The sequence below is a fragment of the Salvia splendens genome, chromosome 13 (assembly GCF_004379255.2).
Source record: "Salvia splendens isolate huo1 chromosome 13, SspV2, whole genome shotgun sequence".
Lineage (NCBI taxonomy): Eukaryota > Viridiplantae > Streptophyta > Magnoliopsida > Lamiales > Lamiaceae > Salvia > Salvia splendens.
The window spans coordinates 32,211,193-32,231,308 of record NC_056044.1 but is presented as its reverse complement, the minus strand read 5'-3'; the positions used below and the strand labels follow the sequence as shown (position 1 = coordinate 32,231,308).

Here is a 20,116-nt window from a genome sequence, read left to right as displayed (position 1 = left end):
TCAAGTTGGGTCAAATTGAATTCGGACTAGGCCATGTTTGGCGCTAGGATTGGATTAGAACCCGACCTACAATGTGAGTAGGTATGACAAAAATCAAATCAATTTTTTTTGCCGAAGACCGAATTGATCTAAAAATTGAAAATTTGGAAAATGTAAATGTGGATCAATTGAGAAAATTCAAAATTGTTATTACTAACTACTAAGTTCAATATTTTGGTTTAGTTCAATTCAATTATCTAGATTACGAAAAATTGTGTTCAATATGGTCTAAAAAATCCAAACAAATTTTTAAATTTGGATTACCAAATTTGAGCTAAAAATCCAACCTCGGTGAGCATTATTCGAGGTTGGATTTACATTGTTCTCGAATAATTGACAATTTGAGCTAAAGTTTACCTCAATAATTACACACACGAACAAATCACGAAACGCCACGTGGCCAATATCTCTGACGATTTTACATTACATTTGCTAATTATATAAAGAGAAGAGAGAGACAGAGCTGGAGAAGTCAGATGAGCAAACGGCGGATCGCGTGGATATTTCTCCCAAATCTGATAATCTTCAGCTAATCATTCGTTCTGGTAAACTCATTTCTACTTCTACTTTTCCGCCGTTCTTCTCTCTTTTCCTATTCCAGAGTGTTGTCAGTGTATATTGATTCCGATTGTGTTGCGATTTCTTCTGATTATAAGGCATTTATTTTGTTTTGAGTGCTTACATTTGTGTGAAATGTCATTTTATTGTGCTGGAATCGGATCGGACTTGTTGCTATTCTGCACAATTCATTCATTTCGATGTCAGACATGAGGATTGTTTCAGCGAAAACTGTTTAAGTTTTGGATTTGGACGTCTTGGAGCTAATTTTGCATAGGATTCTGTTGCGGTTTCTTCTGATTATAAGGCTTTTATTGTGTTAAGTGCTTATATATTTGTGTTGAAATGTCAGTTGATCATGCTGGAATCCGACGACCTTGTTGTTATTCGGTACAATTCATTCATTTCAATTTCAGAGAAATGAGGTTTTATTCAGCTAAAAGTGTTGAAGTTTTGGATTTGGACTTAGTTGAGCTAATTTTGCATCTCTATAAACCTTTCCTCATAGAATAGAGGATCAGCATGTTCAATTTGTAGATGATAGACAATTGAGGGTTTAGTTTCAGTTGGTGAGATTCTTTGACGAATTTGTAGTTATTTTTCATTTAAATGCTGTGCTTTTTTCAGGTTTTTCAGTTTCATAAGCTAACAATTCGGTAGAAGTTGGCTCCTTTTCGGAGAGTAGAAATTCAAAATTGGTTGGAGATTTAGGAAAGTAGTAACCTACTACAGTTTAATTTGACTTTGAGATGAATGGTTACAACAAAGGAGAAGGCCATGGATCAGGAATTTGGTGTTCTGATGAGGCAACTTCTAGAATGAGATATAACAACCAAACTATGCCAAGATTTGCAGATCTAACTCCAGTCGACAATGTGAGAGCCAGTGATAGTTTTCAAAATTTGAGTCATGCTGATGTTATACCAGTTTCCACCCATGCAAATTTTGATGCATTAGTCCAATTACCCGAAGGCGATTCTGCAGTGGATCTTGATTTTAGTGATGCAGTTCTTAAGTATATAAATCATATCCTCCTGGAAGAGGATTTGGAAGAGGAAACATTCATGTTTCGAGGGTCAGCTGCTCTTCAAGCTGCAGAAAAATCATTATTTGAGGTTATTGAAAAACAATATCCTGCAGCCACAGATTATCAGTGCAGATCTAATTTAGATAAGATCACTGAGAAGCCTGATAAAAACTTGTCTGGGGTAAATGACTGCATTGGTTCCTATGATTCAGGAACATTACTTCCTGATTGGAATCCTGATTTTGACTGTGATGGGCTAAACATATGTCATGATACTGCCAAAAGAAATTCACGGTCGACTTCTCAGTCTTCTAATGCTTCATCAAGTAGCAGTGGAACCCAAGGTCCCATAGATTCTCCTGCGAGCACCCTTAGAATCCCTGATATATTTGGTGATAGTCAATCAGCTATGCAGTTTAAGAAAGGATTCGAAGAAGCAAGCAAGTTTCTTCCCAATGGAATTAATTTAGTTGCTGGTTTGGGGCATGATAGTCTGTTGCCGAAGGAAGGCTCTCCTGATCTTTCAGTCAGAGTGGACAATAAAATTGGTAATGATGAAGTTGTTGATGTTTTAAGAGGGAAGAAGAATCCATACCATGAAAGCTTAGGTTTGGAAGAGGAAAGGAGTAACAAACAATCAGCCATTTTTGCTGAATCAACTGTGAGCTCAGACATGTTTGATAGGGTCCTCCTATGCAGTGGAGGAAAAAATGACACCGCCCTTCGTGAAGCATTGAATGAGATAACCCGAAATGACCAACAGAGTGGTCCATCAAAGGGATCTAGTGGTGGAAAAACTGGTGGTAAGAAGAAGCAAGGCAAAAGGAATGTGGTAGATATGAGAACCCTCCTGACTCTTTGCGCACAAGCTGTTGCAGCAGACGATCGTAGGACTGCAAATGAACTTCTAAAGCAAATCAGACAGCATGCTACGCCATCAGGAGATGGAATGCAGAGACTAGCACATTATTTTGCTGATGGACTTGAGGCACGTATGGCTGGATCTGGTACTCAGATATATACATCCCTCCTTAGTCTGCCTACTTCTGCTGCCGATGTATTGAAAGCATACCATACATATCTTGCTACATGTCCGTTCAGGAAGATAACTAATTTCTTTGCGAATAAGACCATCATGAATGTCTCTGAGAAAGCCACAAAACTCCACATCATTGATTTTGGTATTCTCTTTGGGTTTCAATGGCCTTCCTTTCTTCAAAAGCTCTCGATGAGACCTGGTGGACCCCCTAAACTTCGTATCACCGGTATTGATTTTCCTTGCCCAGGTTTTCGCCCATCCATAAGGGTTGAAGAGACTGGGAGGCGTTTGGCTAGTTACGCTAAAACCTTTGGAGTTCCATTTGAGTTCCATGCTATTGCTCAAAAGTGGGAAACGATTAAACTAGAAGATCTTAAGATCCGGAAAGATGAGATGGTGGCTGTGAGCAGTCATTTTAATTTAAAGAATCTGCTGGATGAAACTGTTGTGGTGAACAGTCCAAGAAATATGGTCTTGAACCTTATCAGGAAGACGAATCCTGCTGTCTTCGTTCTGGGGATAAAGAATGGTGCCTACAATGCCCCCTTTTTTGTCACGAGATTCCGGGAGCTACTCTTTTACTACTCATCTATTTTCGATATGCTAGATGCTATTATTCCCCGAGGAATTCATGAGAGAATGCTGCTTGAGAAAATAATATTTGGGCGTGAGGCAAAGAATGTAATTGCATGTGAAGGTGCTGAGCGGATTGAGAGACCAGAGACATACAAGCAATGGCAGGTCAGACTTATAAGGGCTGGCTTTGAGCAGCTTCCTCTGGATGTGGAGATAACGACAATGGCTAGAAATAGAGTTGAATCATTATACCACAAGGACTTTGTGGTAGATGAAGACAGTCAGTGGTTGTTGCATGGGTGGAAGGGACGCATTCTTTATGCTGCTTCTTCTTGGAGACCTGCTCATCGGAACTCAAAAATTGCATATACGATGCCAAGATAATCAACCCCTGGCCATTCCAACTTCTTCAATACCTTTGGAATTTGAACTTCTTCCATTTGTAAGGATCATTTCTCCATCTATCAACTGGAACGCTACACTAATTGTAAATCATTTTGAGTTGTCTACACTAATCCAGCTATCCTGCGCATTTCAGCTGGGTAATCTGACTGAAGAACCTCATTGGTGATGCACACATTCGCCCAACACTCGCTGTGCCAACTGCCTACCAGACTTCCATGTATACTTGAACGTTCGAGGGTGGCTGAAGTGGAAAACCTTTGACAATGCTAACAGGTAACAGCTCTAGGAGTTCGTCACATGTAGTCTGTCGAGATAATGCTGTGCAATATGATGTTGTAGAAGGATTGTTTCGTATAGTGATTGTTAGCTTTTACTTTGATGCACTTGTAACCAGTTTGATCATAGAAATGACAATGTAGTTTACATAATGTGGGAATTTGTCATCAAATTTGTGAGCAGTGATAGCACATAGACTTTCTTTTACTTCTCGACATTAAAATCGTAGAATTATACATCACATGATCAGGAATTTGTTTATCAACTTTAAGAGCAGTTCTATTTTTTTTGCATGAATGTGTTGTTTTTATTTTTTAATGGGCATTTGTTCATGAAAAATGTGACCTAGCTGTGAATGTGATCAATCTAAAAATTCAAATTTTGGAAAATGTAAATAGATCAATTGCAAAAATTCAGAATCCTTAACGAAGTTCAATATTTTGGTTTAGTTCAATTCTATTATTTAGATTACTAAAATTGTGTTCGATTTGATCAAAATTTCCAAACATAAGTTTAATATTTTGGTTTAGTTAAATTAAAAAATTTGGAATACAAAAAAATTGTTCAATCTGATCTAAATGTCCAAACGGAGTTAAGTATTTAAATTTAGTTCAATTCGATTATACTATGAATAATGAAAAATTTGTCCAGTCTAATCGAAAAATTCAAATCAAGTTCAATATTTTGATTTAGTTCAGTTCAACTATTTGGATTACGAGTATTCAATATGCTCTAAAAACCCAAACCAAGTTTAATATATTTTGGTTTAGTTCAATTCGATTACATGAATTATGAAAATTTTCTTCAATCTGAGCTACAAGTCCAAACCAAGTTCACTATTTGGGTTTAGCTCAATTCGATTACATAAATTTTATTCAATTTGATCTATAAATCCAAAGCATAGTTCAAGCACAAAGTCAAATACTTTTAAATTTCCCTCAATCCACACGCACAAATCAAGAAGCGCCACGTGGCAATAATCTCTGTCACGATTACATTATGTTATGTGTGCAATTTATATACCACATAAATAGTATATACTGAAGAGAAGAGACAGAGATAGAGAGACTTGAGGAGCAAACTGTGGATCGCGTGGATATTTCTCCCAAATCTCATCCATCTCAGTCGTTCTGGTAAGCTCATTTCTACTTCTACTTTTTCGCCGTTCTTTTTCTTTCTATACTAGATTGTTGTTACTTTATACTGGTTAGAATTCTGTTGCGGTTTATTCTGATTATTATAAGGCATTTTTTGCGTCAAGTGCTTATATTTGTGAGAAATGTCAGTTGATCATGCTGGAATCCGATCGAACTTGTTGTTATTCTGCACAATTCATCCATTTCTAAGTCAGAAATGAGGTTTGTTTCAGCTAATGCTGTTGAAGTTTTGGATTTGGACTTCGTTGAGCCAATTCTGCATCTCCTTTAACCTTTTCTCATTGAATAGATGATCATCTCCTTTACATTGATTAGGATTCTGTTGCGGTTTCTTCTGATTATAAGGCCTTCTTTTGTGTTTAGTGCTTATGTACATGTGAAATGTCAGTTGATCGTGCTGGAATCTGATCGAACTTATTGTTATTCGGTACAATTCATTCATTTCGATGTCAGAAATGAGGTTTGTTTCAGCGAAAACTGTTGGAAGTTCGGGATTTGAACTTCGTTGAGCTAATTTTGCATCTCCTTTAACCTTTTCTCAATGATAGAAGATCAGCGTGTTCAATTTGTAGATGATAGACGCTTGGGGATTTAGTTTCAGTTTTGTGAGAATCTTTGATGAATTTGTAGTTGTTTTTTTAATCTAACTGCTGTGCTTGTTACAGGTTTTCAGTTTCATAAGCTTTCATTTCGGTAGAAGTTGGCTCCTTTTCTGAGAATAGAAATTCAAAATTGGTTGGAGATTTGGGAAAGTAGTAGCCTACTACAGTTTGATTTGACATTGAGATGAGTGGTTACAACAAAGGAGAAGGCCATGTACCAAATATTTGGTGTTCTGATAAGGCAACTTCTAGAATGAGATATAACAACCAAACTACGCAAAAATTCACAGATCCGACTCCAGTCGACAGTGTGAGAGCCAGTGACAGTTTTCAAAATTTGAGTCATGCTGATGTTATACCAGTTTCCACCCATGCAAATTTTGATGCATTAGTCCAATTACCCGAAGGTGATTCTGCAGTGGATCTTGATTTTGGTGATGCACTTCTCAAGTATATAAATCATATCCTCCTGGAAGAGGATTTGGAAGAGGAAACGTTCATGCTTCGAGAGTCTTCTGCACTTCAAGCTGCAGAAAAATCATTTTACGAGGTCATTGGAGAACAATATCCTGCAGCCACAGATTATCAGTATGGATCAAATTTTGACAAGATCATTGAGAACCCTGATAAAAACTTGTTTGGTGTAAATGATTCCACTGGTTTTTATGATTCAGGAACACTACTTCCTGATTTGAATTCTGATTCTGACTGCAGTAGTGGGATGTACATATATCATGATACTTCCGAAAGAAATTCACAGTCGACTTCTCAGTCCTCTTATGCTTCATCAAATTCACAGTCGACTTCTCAGTCTTCTAATGCTTCATCAAGTAGAAGTGGAACCCAGGGTGCAATAGATTCTCCTGTGAACACCCTTATAATCCCTGATATATTTGGTGATAGTCAATCAATTATGCAGTTTAAGAAGGGAGTCGAAGAAGCAAGCAAGTTTCTTTCTAAAGGAACTAACTTAGTTGCTGGTTTGAGGTATGATGCTCTGTTGCCGAAGGAAGGCTCTGCTAATCTTTCAGTCAAAGTGGACAGCAAAATTGGTAATGATGAAGTTGTTGATGCGTTAAGTGGGAAGAGGAATCCACACTATGAAAATATGGGTTTGGAAGAGGAAAGGAGTAACAAACAGTCAGCCGTTTTTGTTGAATCAACTGTGAGCTCAGACATGTTTGATAGGGTCCTCCTATATGCAGACACCGACCTCCGTGAAGCATTCAATGAGATAGCCATAAACGAGAAACATAGTGGTCAATCAAAGGGACCTAGTGGCAGAAAAAGTGGTGGTAGGAAGAAGCAAGGCAAAAGGAATGTGGTAGATATGAGTACCCTTCTGACTCTTTGCGCACGAGCTGTTGCAGCAGAAGACCGGAGGACTACAAATGAACTTCTGAAGCAGATCAGGCAGCATGCTACGCCATCAGGAGATGGAATGCAGAGGCTAGCACATTATGTTGCTGATGGACTTGAGGCACGTATGGCTGGATCTGGTAGTCAGATATATGAAACGCTTCTTAGGCGGCCTATTCATGCTTCTAAAGTGTTAAAATCATATCTTACATATCTTGGTACATGTCCGTTCAGGAATATCACTAATTTCTTTGCGAATAAGACCATTCTGAATGTCTCTGAGAAAGCCTTGAAACTCCACATTATTGATTTTGGTGTTCTCTATGGATTTCAATGGCCTTCCTTTCTGCAAAAGCTCTCGATGAGACCTGGTGGACCCCCTAAACTTCGTTTCACCGGTGTTGATTTTCCCATTCCAGGTTTTCGCCCATCCATAAGGGTTGAAGAGACTGGAAGACGTTTGGCTAGTCATGCTAAGACCTTTGGAGTTCCATTTGAGTTCCATGCTATTGCTCAAAAGTGGGAAACAATTAAACTTGAAGATCTTAAGATCCAGAAAGATGAGATGGTGGCTGTGAGCAGTCATTTTAAATTAAGGGATCTGCTGGATGAAACTGTTGTGGTGAACAGTCCAAGAGATACGGTATTGAACCTTATCAGGGAGACAAATCCTGCCGTTTTCGTTCTGGGGATAAAGAATGGTGGCTACAATGCCCCCTTTTTTATCTCGAGATTCCGTGAGCTACTCTTTTACTACTCATCTATTTTCGATATGCTAGATTCTATTATTCCCCGAGGAATTCAAGAGAGAATGCTGCTTGAGGAATATTTATTTGGGCGGGAGGTAAAGAATGCAATTGCATGTGAAGGTGCTGAGCGGATTGAGAGACCAGAGACATACAAGCAATGGCAGGTCCGACTTATAAGGGCTGGCTTTGAGAAGCTTCCTCTGGACGCAGAGATAACGACAATGGCTAGAAATAGAGTTGAATCATCCTACCACAAGGACTTTGTGGTAGCTGAAGACAGTCAGTGGTTGTTGCAGGGGTGGAAGGGACGCATTCTTTACGCTGGATCTTCTTGGGGACCAGCTCGTCAAAGCTCATAAATTTCGTATATGATGCCAAGATAATCAACCGCTGGACATTCCAACTTCTTCAACACCATTGGAATATGAACTTCCTTCTCTTTGCAAGGAAGGTATTATTTATTCGGCTATCTACTGGAATGCTACACTGTTTCTAAATATATTTCAGTTGTCTAGCTTCTTAAATTAATTTTATTTCGCTCCTTTAGCTGGTAAGTGAGAGTTTGCTGATCCTGCGCGCTTCAGCTGTCAATCGGGCTGTAGAACCACATTGGTGATGCAACACGTTCGCCCAACAGTCTCTGTGCTAACTGCCACCATACTTCCATGCTATACTAGAACGTTCGAGGGTGGTTGAAGTGGAAAACATTTGACAATATTAACAGGTAACTGCTCTAGGGGTTCGTCACATGTAGTCTGTCAAGGTAATGCCGTGCTATGTGATGTCGTAGAAGGCTCGTTTCGTGTAGTGATTGTTAGCTATTTTTTTGATGTACTCATAACCAGCTTGATCATAGAAATGGCAAAGTAGTTTAATTACATGTGTGTGCCATTGCTGCAAAAAAACCGGAAACCGAATATCCGAACCGAACCAAACCGAAATTTTGAAATTTGGTTCGGTTATTTCGGTTTTTCGGTTTTTCGGTTTTTCAGTTCGGTTCGGTTTTGAAAATAAAAAAATTTCGGTTTTTCGGTTCGGTTCGGTTCGGATGAAGAAAAAAACCGAATAACCGAAAAACAGAATTTATATTTTAAATATAATATTATATATATTTATTCTATTAATTTAAATATATTATATTATATATATAATATATATTCTTTAAATATATTTTATATAATATGTATTATATATTCTATTAATTTTATATTATATATTTATATTATATTAGTATATATAAAATAAAATAAATTATATATATATATACATATTAATATATACTACATATTTTTTTCGGTTTTTCGGTTTTATTAAAAATTTCGGTTTTTCGATTTAATTCGGTTTTTTTAGTTCGGTTTTTCGGTTTTTCGGTTCGGTTTGGGCAAAAACCGAACCGAATAACCGAATTCACACCCCTAGTCTGACATGATTTAATTAGACAGATTAGTTGGAAAATTGAATAAAAATCTGGATCATGTCACGTTCACTTGTTAAGGCTCGTTGTCATGACTATTTCAATGTAACATGCACTCAAATTCCTAGGCCTTCTTTTGTTGTTTTCTTTGTGGTGATTGCATATTATAGAATCTCCGGTTAAGCGCTTCCTAACGATCCAACCTCCCCCGATTCGATCTTCATCTACGTAAATTTAGTAAGATCGAGCTATAGACGATCGATCTCTAAGAACTTCGACAAATTTGACAATATTTCTCATTGCGTCCGCCACTGATCGTGGCCGTCTGATTATTCATCCATTAGGCCGATGCCGATCATCGCAGCCGGTAACCTATTATTCCTCAATTTTGTTCGGCAATGTCATATCAATACACACACACGGAATTAAAGAATGATTCATTTCAACGTTATTCACAAACATGATTATGACCTTCAAAAATATACTAGTATTTTGATATATTTTTTAAAAGAATAGTTATTCACTAGACCTTTTTATTTGTCTTAATGTACCTACTCTAATGTTTATATATTGTGGTACCAACCTTCCTAGGCCTTCTTCTTTGCCAACCCAAATGGAGATATCATATCCTTCCCACTATTTCTTTCTTGCATTCTTACTATTTTACACCTTTCCCATCCTTGCAAGTTGTGACATCAACATTGATATTTCTTCCCTCCTCACCTTAAAATCTCAAATAACCTCAGATCCACATGCCATATTGATAAATAATTGGACCACTCAAACTCCTGTTTGCAGTTGGATCGAAGTTACTTGTGATTCTCGCTATAATAGGGTTACTCAACTAGACATATCGGAGATGGGTCTTGTCGGAACCATCCCACCAGAGATCGGAAATCTTTCTTTTCTCGTCTCTTTAGACATGAAAGAAAACTCGTTTCATGGTCCGATCCCTCCATCCGTCTTCAATATCTCATCGTTGGAGATTCAGTCGTTGGGAAAGAACAGTTTATCGAGTAGTTTGCCAAATGATATGTGCAAGAATGGTTTTAACAAACTCAAAAGATTTATTATTTCTTACAATCAGATGTATGGAGACATACGGTTGAGTTCGGGGCAATGTTCGAATTTGGAGTATATTGACTTTGGCAGCAACATGTTTGGTGGAGAGATTCCAAGAGAAATTGGGAACATCACTCGACTTCATCATTTAAACTTTGGTTCAAACGATTTAAATGGTATGTATTTGATTAATTATTTGTCTCTTTTGTGAACAACTCCAAGGTAAATATATTAATAGTTAATTAATAATTATTAACCTTCTTAGAATATATAAATACTCCATCCGTCCCTAAAAATAGTCTTCCATTTCTATTTTGGGGTGTCCCAAAAATTAGCCACCTTCTATTTTTGGCAAGTTTTTACCTTTTTATAAGGTGAATCTCATTTTCTACTAATAATATTTCAATCACGTTTTCTTTCTATTTCTATCATATTTTACCAATTTTGTATTAAAATCCATGCTGTCCCCAAAGTCCCTATTTTTATGAGAGAATGCACACGTGTGTTCATAATTACTAGGAGAATGCACATGTTCAGATGTAGTGATGTCAATTAGGCTAGTCCTTTGGATTATTAATACCATTGCTGGCTAATGGGACTGAATTCTTTTTGGGCAAAAAAATTCTAATCCTAACTCTATATATTTGAGTTTTGACCTAGCCTAACGGGCTAAAAATTAAAAATAAAAATTAAGAGAAATGAATGATCTTCTTATATACTTCATCCGTCCCAAGTTACTTGAGTCGTATTTCTTTTTGGGTTGTCCCAAGTTATTTGAGTCATTTTTCTTTTTGGCTAAAAACAAAACATCTAATCACACTTATTATATATTAGTCATTGTTTGTCATTATAAAGATATTTTTTTTCATGTCCATTACCATTCTCCATTGGAAATTCATCAAATTTGGCCTTCTTAGGTCTAGCCTTCAACAATTTCAGTTGTGAGCTTTCATCCTCTATATGAAAAAACAAGTACACTTTTTTAATTACTTTTTCAAACTAGAGCAAACTTTTAAGTCATTATTCATTTAATTTTTAGGTTTAATACCATCCGCTATTGGGAATCTAGCCAATTTACAAACTCTTGATCTCACATTCAACAAATTAAATGGTGAGTTTCTATTCTGCATATGTAACTATTTCTTGGTTTCTTCTATTTCTAGGTCCAATACAATCCACCTTTGGAAATCTATCAAATTTGTATGCTTTAAGCCTCTCTAACAACAACTTAAATGGTAAGCTTGCATCATCTATCTCAATTCCATAATGTTATGTTCTTTTTTTTTAAGATTTACAAACACATTATTTCAATTCCAGGTCCAATACCAACCAGCATTGCAAATCTATCAAACATATATTTGTTATTTCTCTCTTCCAACGGATTAATTGGCGAGCTTCCATCCTCCATCTACAACCTAACATCCCTTAAATATCTCATTCTCTCGAATAACAACTTGTCGGAAACAATATTCGTATACATTCACGGTCATATACATTCAAACCAGTTTAGTGGTCCGATTCCATCAACATTTAGCCAAGGTTGTAGTCTCGTGTCCATCAATTTGAGTGGTAATAAATTGGAAGGAAGATTACCTAAATCCTTAGTCAACTGCAAAAGTCTACAAGGCCTTCCTGAACTTCGAGTACTAGTCTTGAGGTCTAACAAGTTTGATGGTAACATAACGCTACCTTCGCGATTTGAGCTTCCATTTCCCGAGTTGCAAGTTTTAGATATATCTCGGAATGCATTTGTGGGCACTCTACCTGAAAGGTATGTTGAAAGCAATGATAGAAGTGAGCAAGGAAAATGTAACAGAAAGATTCTCTAATACATTTCTACGTTTTGTGGAGATGACAGGATCAAGAGAGACTACTGGAAGCCTTTACGATAATTGACTTGTCCTCAAATAGATTTTCCGAGAGTATTACACGTTCAGTAGGAAATCTTAAGTGTCTCGAATACTTGAACTTGTCACACAATAACCTCGTAGGAAATATACCTTCATCTATAGCAAACATGAGTGCGCTTGAATCGTTGGACTTGTCTTCAAACAATTTGGATGGAGTAATTCCAAGTGAAATGACAAGGTTGACGTTTCTTTTGAAATTAAACCTTTCAATGAACGATCTGGTGGGACAGATACCTCGATCTAACCAGTTTTCCACATTTGAGAATGATTCGTACGTGGGGAACTTGGGGTTATGTGGAGTTCCATTGACAAGAAAATGCAATGAAGAGAGTGGGCTAGAAGAAGAAGTAGGACAAGAAAATGAAGAAGAAGATGAATTTATAGATGGATTTGGATGGAAAAGTGTTGTGATGGGGTATGGATGTGGACTCATAGTTGGAATTGGTATTGGTTGTTGTATTCTTCAATACAGAAAGCCAAGATGGTTAGTTGATTTCTTTTTTGGCATTGTATATAATGAGAAGAAGACAATAGATAAGCAATAGAGCAACACCATGAGAACTTGATTCAACTTCCTTTTTTTGTATATAGGTTATTCTAATGTAGAGATGTTGGTTGTGCTTTAGTTGTTTCTTTCTGTTTCTATTTGTATCCATCTTAAATAACAATAGATTAACATGGGTAATACAAATTTTATAATTAGTAATAAATGTCCCTATTATTAAATCATTAGTTAAGGATCGAATTAACAGGAATGAGGGAAATTTGATCTAAACTAATTTATGGAAAGATGCAGAAAGCTAAACTTGAAAACCTTTAAGAAATGAGAACATAACCTTATATAGCATGTTTCGAAACTGCTCCGACTTAACCTTAAATTAAAGTTATGCTATTAAGGATCGCGACAACGCGTTTGTTTTACATTTTCTTTTAGCTAAACGTAATCGAGAGAATTATACGACTCAAATAAATTGAACATGTCTCAAAGTCTCTACTCATTAGCTAAACTTTACATGATACTTTATCTTTTTATGATCAATCTTATTTTACCAATTTCGTGTTATAATCCATGCCATCTGCTAATAAGACTATTGATGGATATATTGCATTATAATTTCAAAGTCTTCGTCGTTGCACAATAAATTTAGCGTGTTGATTCAAGCGAAAATTTATGTTCGTTTTGGTTAATATTCCACATGGTAGGCCACTGCAATTTATGGTTATAAATAAAAACCCAAGTTTGCAATTTCAAAGAGGACTGACTTCAAGCGTGGACTTATGAATTTATTTAGAATAAAAAAATCAAATTTAATTAAAATATATAATAAATAAAATAAAATAAAAATTAATAAAAATAAAATTGCGAGACATATAAATAGTCTAAAATATCTATAATAATATTTTTATGTTTAAGAGTTAAAAAGTACTAAAAAGAACTTTGATAATTACATAGTATAAATCTTAGTTGGCCTATTATATGCATAAAAAAAAACATGCGAGAACGATAAATATGAAGAAATTTCTAAAAAGAAAAGATCAACCAATCAATGTCCTTTTTTGAGGATAAAAGATTACTAGAAATCTTTCATTTGTGCATGCATCAATTTGTGGCCACACTTGACTTGACTTGACTTATTAAAGTAGCATTCACTATTGTTTTCATAAATAGGGCATTTGTTGGGCTTAATTGTTTGCTCACACAAATAATTATGATGAAAAGGGTGGGTTTTGATCCATGCAAAACCATTCTTAATACAAAAATGCAGAACCAAGCATACAAAAGTCATTTTTAGGTCATTGTAAGCTTATTTTTACGTCATTATAGTAAGGATGACATGAAATGATCTTAACATGACCTCAAACCCAAAGTTTATAATATGACCTAAAACTGCTTTACAATGACCCTCCGTGTTTTTGTTTAATTATTGACCATTGGATTGTCAAATCTCATGGTCAGGATTTGGTCTGGATTTTGTATTGAGATCAAGTTTTGTATTGATCATTTTCCGAAAAGGGTTTCCTCATTTTTGCTACCTTCTCTCATATTCTTTTCATGTCTGAGCATTGCAACCACACTTGAAATAAAAAGAGATGAATCTTCTCTTCTTGCTTTCAAAGCCCTCATCACCTCAGATATTATAAAGCAAAATTGGAGCACTCAAACCTCAGTTTGCTCATGGATTGGAGTCACTTGTGATTCTCGTGGCAATAGGGTGACTCGATTAAATATCTCAGACATGGAAGTCTCAGGCAGCATCGCACCAGAAATCGGAAATCTTGATTCTCTGATTACTCTTGATCTCAGTGGAAACCAACTTGATGGTTCCGTTGCTCCATCAATCTTCAATCTTACGGTAATCGAATCTATTCATCTATACGATAATAGCTTGTCAGGTTCTCTTCCAAGAGACATTTGCAGGCACAATGGACTTCAAAAACTCAAAGTACTTGATCTATCCCGCAACGAGTTGAAGGGCGATATACCCTCGAGTTTGGATCAATGCCCGCAGCTTCAGACAATAAGGCTTCGAGACAACAACTTTAGTGGACATGTACCCAAAGAAATTGGGAACATCACACAGCTTAAGGAATTAGACCTTAGCATCAACTCTTTAACAGGTACTGCTATATTCTTGTTATAGCATCGTCGACTGCACGTTAATTTTAAAATTGTCCGCTTTGGGAGCCAGCATGAATTTTTTTTTGGGTCGGCCTCAAACTAATTGGGGTTGGACACTGCCCAAAATTTAACTATAGTTGGTCCCTTAATTATCTAAGGGTCAGTTTTTATCCATTTTCAATCTCTACATGAGTTTTGCTTTTATATTTTATAACAATTTGCAGGAGTCATTCCGGAAAAGATTTTTCATCTTGATAATTTACAAAAGTTGGGCATGTCGACCAATGAGTTATCAGGGTTCTTGCCTGCCTTTGGAAATATGAAAGCATTAGAGGACTTAACGCTTAGAGGAAATGATTTAACTGGTAACAATATTTCTAACCTTAATAGTAGAATTTACAGCCATTGTCAAAAGAGTAGAGCTGTGTATGCACAAGTTATATTAATAATGAACACAAATAAAAATATGTTTTTATTGTGATGAAGAAATATTATTTTCAGTTATTCGATTGTGAAAATCTACAGCAGATTTTCATACGCAGCACCAAATATATTACTAGTATTTAATTTCATATTTTCGAAATACAGTTAATTTCACTGTGTATCTTGTGACTTTATTTAATTTCATTTTTTTTTATGTTTATTCGATGGTAAGAGCATCCACATCGGAGAGCAGGCTCCGTCCGTCCGTGCGTGCCGCTGGCAAGGACACGCTTGTCCGCCGCTGCGCTCTTGCCGCTGGCACGGACGTGTTCTTAGCTAAGAGCAAGTCTGTGCCAACAAGCAGGGCGACGTGGCACGTTTCTGTTGGCCGTTGGCATTTTCTTTTTCTTTTTTTTTTAAAAAAAATCGAAAATAATACCAAAAATTAAATAATTTTCGGATTCCCAAAAATATACAGATTTTATTACCATTTTTTTGAATTTTTTTTTGAATTTTTTTAAAAAAATTTAATCCCAAAATCATATATAAATACACACATTCATCATCCATTTGGGTGAAATTTGGCCAAGAGTAGTGTGCTTTTTAATTTTATGAATTTAATTATGTAATTTTTAAATTTTAGGATTTAAATTATGTAATTTTAAATTTTTAGGATTTAAATTATGTAATTTTTAATTTTTAAGACTTTAATTATGTGATTTTTAATTTCTAGGATTTTAATTATGTAATTTTTAATTTTTTTGTAATTTGTAATATTATTTCGGTTATTTTTAATGAATTTTAATTTTGTGGAAATGTTTTTATGGAAATGTTTTGAATAATGGAACAGTTGGGCCCTTGTGCTCGTCCTTGCGGAAGAGCACAAATGTGGGTGTTTTGCTCTTGCCTAAGAACAGAGAGTAAAAGTGGGGCCGGGCCCACATCCGCGCTCGTTGGCAAGAGCACAGATGTGGATGCTCTAAGGTTAGTGAAATGCAATGCTCAATCTTAATGTCAAACAGTAGAATCAACATTTTTAGTTTATTTTATAAAATTCGATTTCGAAAACACAGAGATAGCCTAAAACGACCTCAATATATCTAGATATGACATTCTGTGTTTTAATTATGCGGTTTAACATTAAGATTGAGTTTTGTTTTGATCATAATTCTTGTATGTCTGTACATATCCATTTTAGATCTTCATAATATAAGAACTAAAATAATTCATAAATTTTATTTTAAAAAATTGTTTCAATATCTATATTTGTGTGTGTATAGTAAAACGTAATTGTTGGTAAAAGGCTATAGGCATTTTTTGAGATATGATTATTATTCTTCTCTATGTAGAGATTTATCTTTCTCACTCCATAATTTATTTCAGGCCCAATACCTTTCAGCATTGAAAATCTATCAAATATAAAGAGTATTGATATCTCTTACAACAAATTAAATGGTGAGTTAACTTTCCATCCAACATCTGCAAATTGACTTACATACCTTGAATATGTATTTTAGTATTGTCAACAAAAATCATGAATAAGAGTAGTTTTAGGTACAATTATTTGTCAAATTATATATAGAAAATTTGATGAATTTGTATATCCAATTTCTACCATTGGAAATCTATTAAATATGTTGTATCTACAGCATTAAATGATGTGTTTCCATGACATACTTTCTTCTTAATTCTCTAAAATAGAAGATCTTTGGTCATCTACTACTCATTCCTAGACTGAATTAAAAAGTAAAAAGATGAGAAAACCTCTAACTCTCATAGCTTAAAGCATATTCAACCTTTTCTTTTCATATATATCAATTACAACCATTGTGAATACTAGCTGGTTAAGCTTTGTTTAACACATTTATTAGGACTAGTTAGAAAAAACTATAACAAACTTAGGTTAAAAAATAAACAAAAGTAGTGCAACATTTCTACTAAATGTTAAACAAAATCGATTAAGGACTTTTGGTTGGTACAAAAGTAATATCCGATGTAATGTGATTCAAAATAAGTACTAGTGTGTTATTTGGTAATATGATGTGCAATATATTACTACTTAATTATCATGTGTTTAATGTATTAAGAAAACTTATTAGGATTCTAAATTTTTATTAATTAATTATAAATAACTAGTAGATATGATAAATGATTGTTTATTAACATGCATAATAGTTTTTCTTTAATCACTTTCTAGTAATAACAATGTACATTATAAAGGTACATACTGTACTAAATATTAATAATAATAATAATAGTAGTTATTATTAAATTAATATTTGACATTTTTTCATTGATTTCGTATTTTTGAATGCTATTAATTGCACTTTCTATGTAATGACGTTATACGTTCAATGTACTATTTTTAGTTCTCGCGATAAAAGTATTATGTTCAACCTAAGATATAAATATCATTGCGATTCTTAACGATCTAAAAATCAAAATAGTTCATTACAATATTTTAGAATAAATTTATTTATATTATTATCTATTTAGAGTTTTATCTTTCAAATAATTTCTTTTAGGCGCAATACCTTCCACTATTGGAAATCTATCAAATCTGCAAGAGATAAGTCTCGCTTACAACAACTTAAATGGTAAGTTTCCATCCTCCATCTTCAACTTGACATGCATGCATCCCTTGAATTTTGTAACACTTAAATTTGGATCTAATTTTTACAGGTTTTATTCCACAAGAGATTCATAATCTTCATCAGTTAAGCAGTTTGAGCATGAGTTCTAACAATTTGTCTGGCCCTTTGCCGCCATCCATTTTCAACATATCTTCCTTGGAATATATTAGTTTAGGAAATAACAAACTTAGCGGGGCGTTGCCTTCGGAAATTGGGAACATGAAAGCGATAAAGGCTTTGTTCCTTTATAACAATTCTTTCGTTGGTAAGACTTCCAACTGTTAGAGATGTCAATAGGGTCAACCCGCTCGGATCTAATATGTATCCTTCAAACAACTTCTTTCAGGTCCAATATCACCCACCATTGGAAATTTATCAACTCTGGTGATCTTATTTCTCTCCTTCAACTATTTAAATGGTGAGCTTCATGCACACAATTTGAATCACCTTTTTCACAAGATCATGGAAACTCAACCAAATTTTAAATTTTCAGGTCCAATACCATCCACTATTGGGAATCTAGCCAATTTAGAAGATCTTAATCTCTTATCCAACGAATTAAATGGTGAGCTTTGTATGTACTAAAAAGAAAGCAATTAGTTGCGAAATTAATTAATTTTCTTATACATTTGCAAGCAATTTGTATGAATACGAGTGTTTGTACTATTTTCAGGTACAATACCTTCCAGCATTGGAAATCTACAATATGTGTTTCGTCTACGCCTCACATTCAACAAACTAAATGGTGAGCTTCTATAATGCTATATGCTTTTTTTGAGATGTTAAGAAAATTGTTTCATATTGTCTTTCTCTTCATACAAACTCTCAGGTCTAATACCATCCAGCATTGGAAATCTATCAGAAATGTCTATATTATCACTCTCTTCCAACAAATTTTATGGGGAGCTTCCATCCTCCATGTGCAACCTTACATTGCTTGAACAACTTATTCTCTCAAATAATAGTTTGGCAGGATCAATTCCAGTATGCTTTGAAAACATGAGTAAATCTTTGAAAACAACTTATCTCGGAATGCATTTGCGGGTTCTCTGCGTGAAAGGTATATCGAGAATTTCAAAGCAATGATCGAGGTGACCAAGAAAAATGACACGAAACAATTCTATGATATGTTTCAAGATTATGTGCAGATGAGAATGACGTTGAAAGGTCAGGATCAGTTAATAGAGAGACTGCTGGAAGGCTTCACGATAATTGATCTATCCTCCAATAGATTCTCTGGAAGTATTCCGCCTTTAATTGGAAATCTTAACTTTCTGAAATACTTGAACTTGTCACACAATAACCTCACAGGGAATATACCTTCATCTCTTGCCAACATGAGCGCACTTGAATCTTTGGACTTGTCTTCGAACAATTTGGTTGGAGTAATTCCAAATGAAATGACAAGGTTGACATTTCTTTCGAAACTAAACCTTTCAATGAATCATCTGGTGGGACGGATACCGCAATCTAACCAGTTTTCCACATTTGAGAACGATTCGTATGTGGGAAACTTAGGGTTATGTGGAGTTCCGTTGACGAGAAAATGCAAAGAGAAGGCAAGGCCAAAAGAAGAAGAAAAGGAAGAAGAAGAGGATGAATTTATAGATGGATTTGGGTGGAAAAGTGTAGTGATAGGGTATGGATGTGGAGTCATAGTTGGAATTGGTATGGGTTGTTGGATTATTCGATATGAAAAGCCAAGATGGTTGGTTGAGTTCTTTTTTGGTGTTGGATACAATAACAAGAAGAAGAGGAGACGCATCAGAGCAACACCAACACCGAGGAGAAGATGATTCCAACTCCAAGACAAAAAAACGTTGCTCTTTCTTGTGTACACTTTTCTTTCCAACTTAGTTTCTTTTTCCTCTTTTGGCTATAGACTTTCTTAAGATTCAGGCCAAAAAAAGGCTATGGTTAAGGTGTTTCAATGGTTTAATATTTTATTTTTAATAAATTAATTTATAATGTCCGATTTCACCCACTATAATTTCTGGATTTGTCACTACACACATACATAGTACTCATTTTTTATTATATAGACTAAAGTCCCAAAATGGTCCTTAACATTCGTTTTTTTTTTTGGTCCAAAACATTATCTTTTGAATTATTCGGTCACTCACATTTGAAATACGACCACATTTGGTCCATTTTGGACGAAACCGTCAAATTTTTGACAGTTTTAATTACCGGGTCACAAATCCGTTACTAATCCGTCACTAATTGGGAGAAACTGATCCGTCACAAATCCGTCACTAATCCAAGCC

General features: G+C 35.2%; 5 protein-coding genes across 8 annotated transcripts; all 5 read left to right on the top strand.

Moving 5' to 3' along the window:
- Positions 1 to 485: 485 nt before the first annotated feature.
- LOC121762338 (scarecrow-like protein 14) lies at positions 486 to 4,092 on the top strand. 2 transcript variants are annotated; one of them, XR_006042191.1, is made up of 3 exons: positions 486 to 584; positions 1,225 to 3,681; positions 3,778 to 4,092. XR_006042191.1 is itself a non-coding variant. In XM_042158184.1 (2 exons), exon 2 carries the CDS (start codon positions 1,347 to 1,349, stop codon positions 3,621 to 3,623), a length of 2,277 nt encoding a protein of 758 aa, XP_042014118.1. In that variant the 5' UTR covers positions 486 to 584; positions 1,225 to 1,346; the 3' UTR covers positions 3,624 to 4,092. The 2 variants fall into 2 exon arrangements, 1 of the variants encoding a protein (XP_042014118.1); XM_042158184.1 differs by having other exon boundaries at positions 1,225 to 4,092.
- An 878-nt stretch (positions 4,093 to 4,970) lies between these two features.
- Positions 4,971 to 8,665, top strand: LOC121759978 (scarecrow-like protein 33). 3 transcript variants are annotated; one of them, XR_006041807.1, is made up of 3 exons: positions 4,971 to 5,053; positions 5,743 to 8,238; positions 8,335 to 8,665. XR_006041807.1 is itself a non-coding variant. In XM_042155568.1 (3 exons), the coding sequence occupies exons 2-3, from the start codon at positions 5,864 to 5,866 to the stop codon at positions 7,884 to 7,886; spliced, it is 1,887 nt and encodes a 628-aa protein (XP_042011502.1). In that variant the 5' UTR covers positions 4,971 to 5,053; positions 5,743 to 5,863; the 3' UTR covers positions 7,887 to 8,026. The 3 variants fall into 3 exon arrangements, 2 of the variants coding, with proteins under 2 accessions (XP_042011502.1, XP_042011501.1); XM_042155568.1 differs by lacking the exon at positions 8,335 to 8,665 and having other exon boundaries at positions 5,743 to 7,681; positions 7,818 to 8,026; XM_042155567.1 differs by having other exon boundaries at positions 5,743 to 8,665.
- Positions 8,666 to 11,341: 2,676 nt separating this feature from the next.
- On the top strand, positions 11,342 to 12,774 carry LOC121761475 (receptor-like protein 12). Its single transcript, XM_042157120.1, has 2 exons — positions 11,342 to 11,498; positions 11,581 to 12,774. The coding sequence occupies exons 1-2, from the start codon at positions 11,372 to 11,374 to the stop codon at positions 12,090 to 12,092; spliced, it is 639 nt and encodes a 212-aa protein (XP_042013054.1). The 5' UTR covers positions 11,342 to 11,371; the 3' UTR covers positions 12,093 to 12,774.
- A 1,415-nt stretch (positions 12,775 to 14,189) lies between these two features.
- LOC121761671 (probable leucine-rich repeat receptor-like protein kinase At1g35710) lies at positions 14,190 to 19,829 on the top strand. Its single transcript, XM_042157306.1, has 9 exons — positions 14,190 to 14,792; positions 15,018 to 15,158; positions 16,600 to 16,671; positions 17,742 to 17,813; positions 17,899 to 18,114; positions 18,196 to 18,267; positions 18,343 to 18,414; positions 18,523 to 18,594; positions 18,679 to 19,829. The coding sequence occupies exons 1-9, from the start codon at positions 14,411 to 14,413 to the stop codon at positions 18,933 to 18,935; spliced, it is 1,356 nt and encodes a 451-aa protein (XP_042013240.1). The 5' UTR covers positions 14,190 to 14,410; the 3' UTR covers positions 18,936 to 19,829.
- On the top strand, positions 19,004 to 19,645 carry LOC121760911 (receptor-like protein 9DC3). Its single transcript, XM_042156502.1, has one exon. It carries the CDS (start codon positions 19,004 to 19,006, stop codon positions 19,643 to 19,645), a length of 642 nt encoding a protein of 213 aa, XP_042012436.1.
- Positions 19,830 to 20,116: the final 287 nt, after the last annotated feature.

Bases quoted from the DNA above. Each gene is read 5' to 3' on its own strand.
- LOC121760911 (XM_042156502.1), top strand. From the start codon at position 19,004: ATGACGTTGAAAGGTCAGGATCAGTTAATAGAGAGACTGCTGGAAGGC.
- LOC121759978 (XM_042155567.1), top strand. From the start codon at position 5,864: ATGAGTGGTTACAACAAAGGAGAAGGCCATGTACCAAATATTTGGTGT.
- LOC121761475 (XM_042157120.1), top strand. From the start codon at position 11,372: ATGGTGAGTTTCTATTCTGCATATGTAACTATTTCTTGGTTTCTTCTA. The intron at 11,499-11,580 runs GTAAGCTTGCAT...TTTCAATTCCAG, and splicing joins CTCTAACAACAACTTAAATG to GTCCAATACCAACCAGCATT.
- LOC121762338 (XM_042158184.1), top strand. From the start codon at position 1,347: ATGAATGGTTACAACAAAGGAGAAGGCCATGGATCAGGAATTTGGTGT.
- LOC121761671 (XM_042157306.1), top strand. From the start codon at position 14,411: ATGGAAGTCTCAGGCAGCATCGCACCAGAAATCGGAAATCTTGATTCT. The intron at 14,793-15,017 runs GTACTGCTATAT...AACAATTTGCAG, and splicing joins TAGCATCAACTCTTTAACAG to GAGTCATTCCGGAAAAGATT. The intron at 15,159-16,599 runs GTAACAATATTT...AATTTATTTCAG, and splicing joins TAGAGGAAATGATTTAACTG to GCCCAATACCTTTCAGCATT.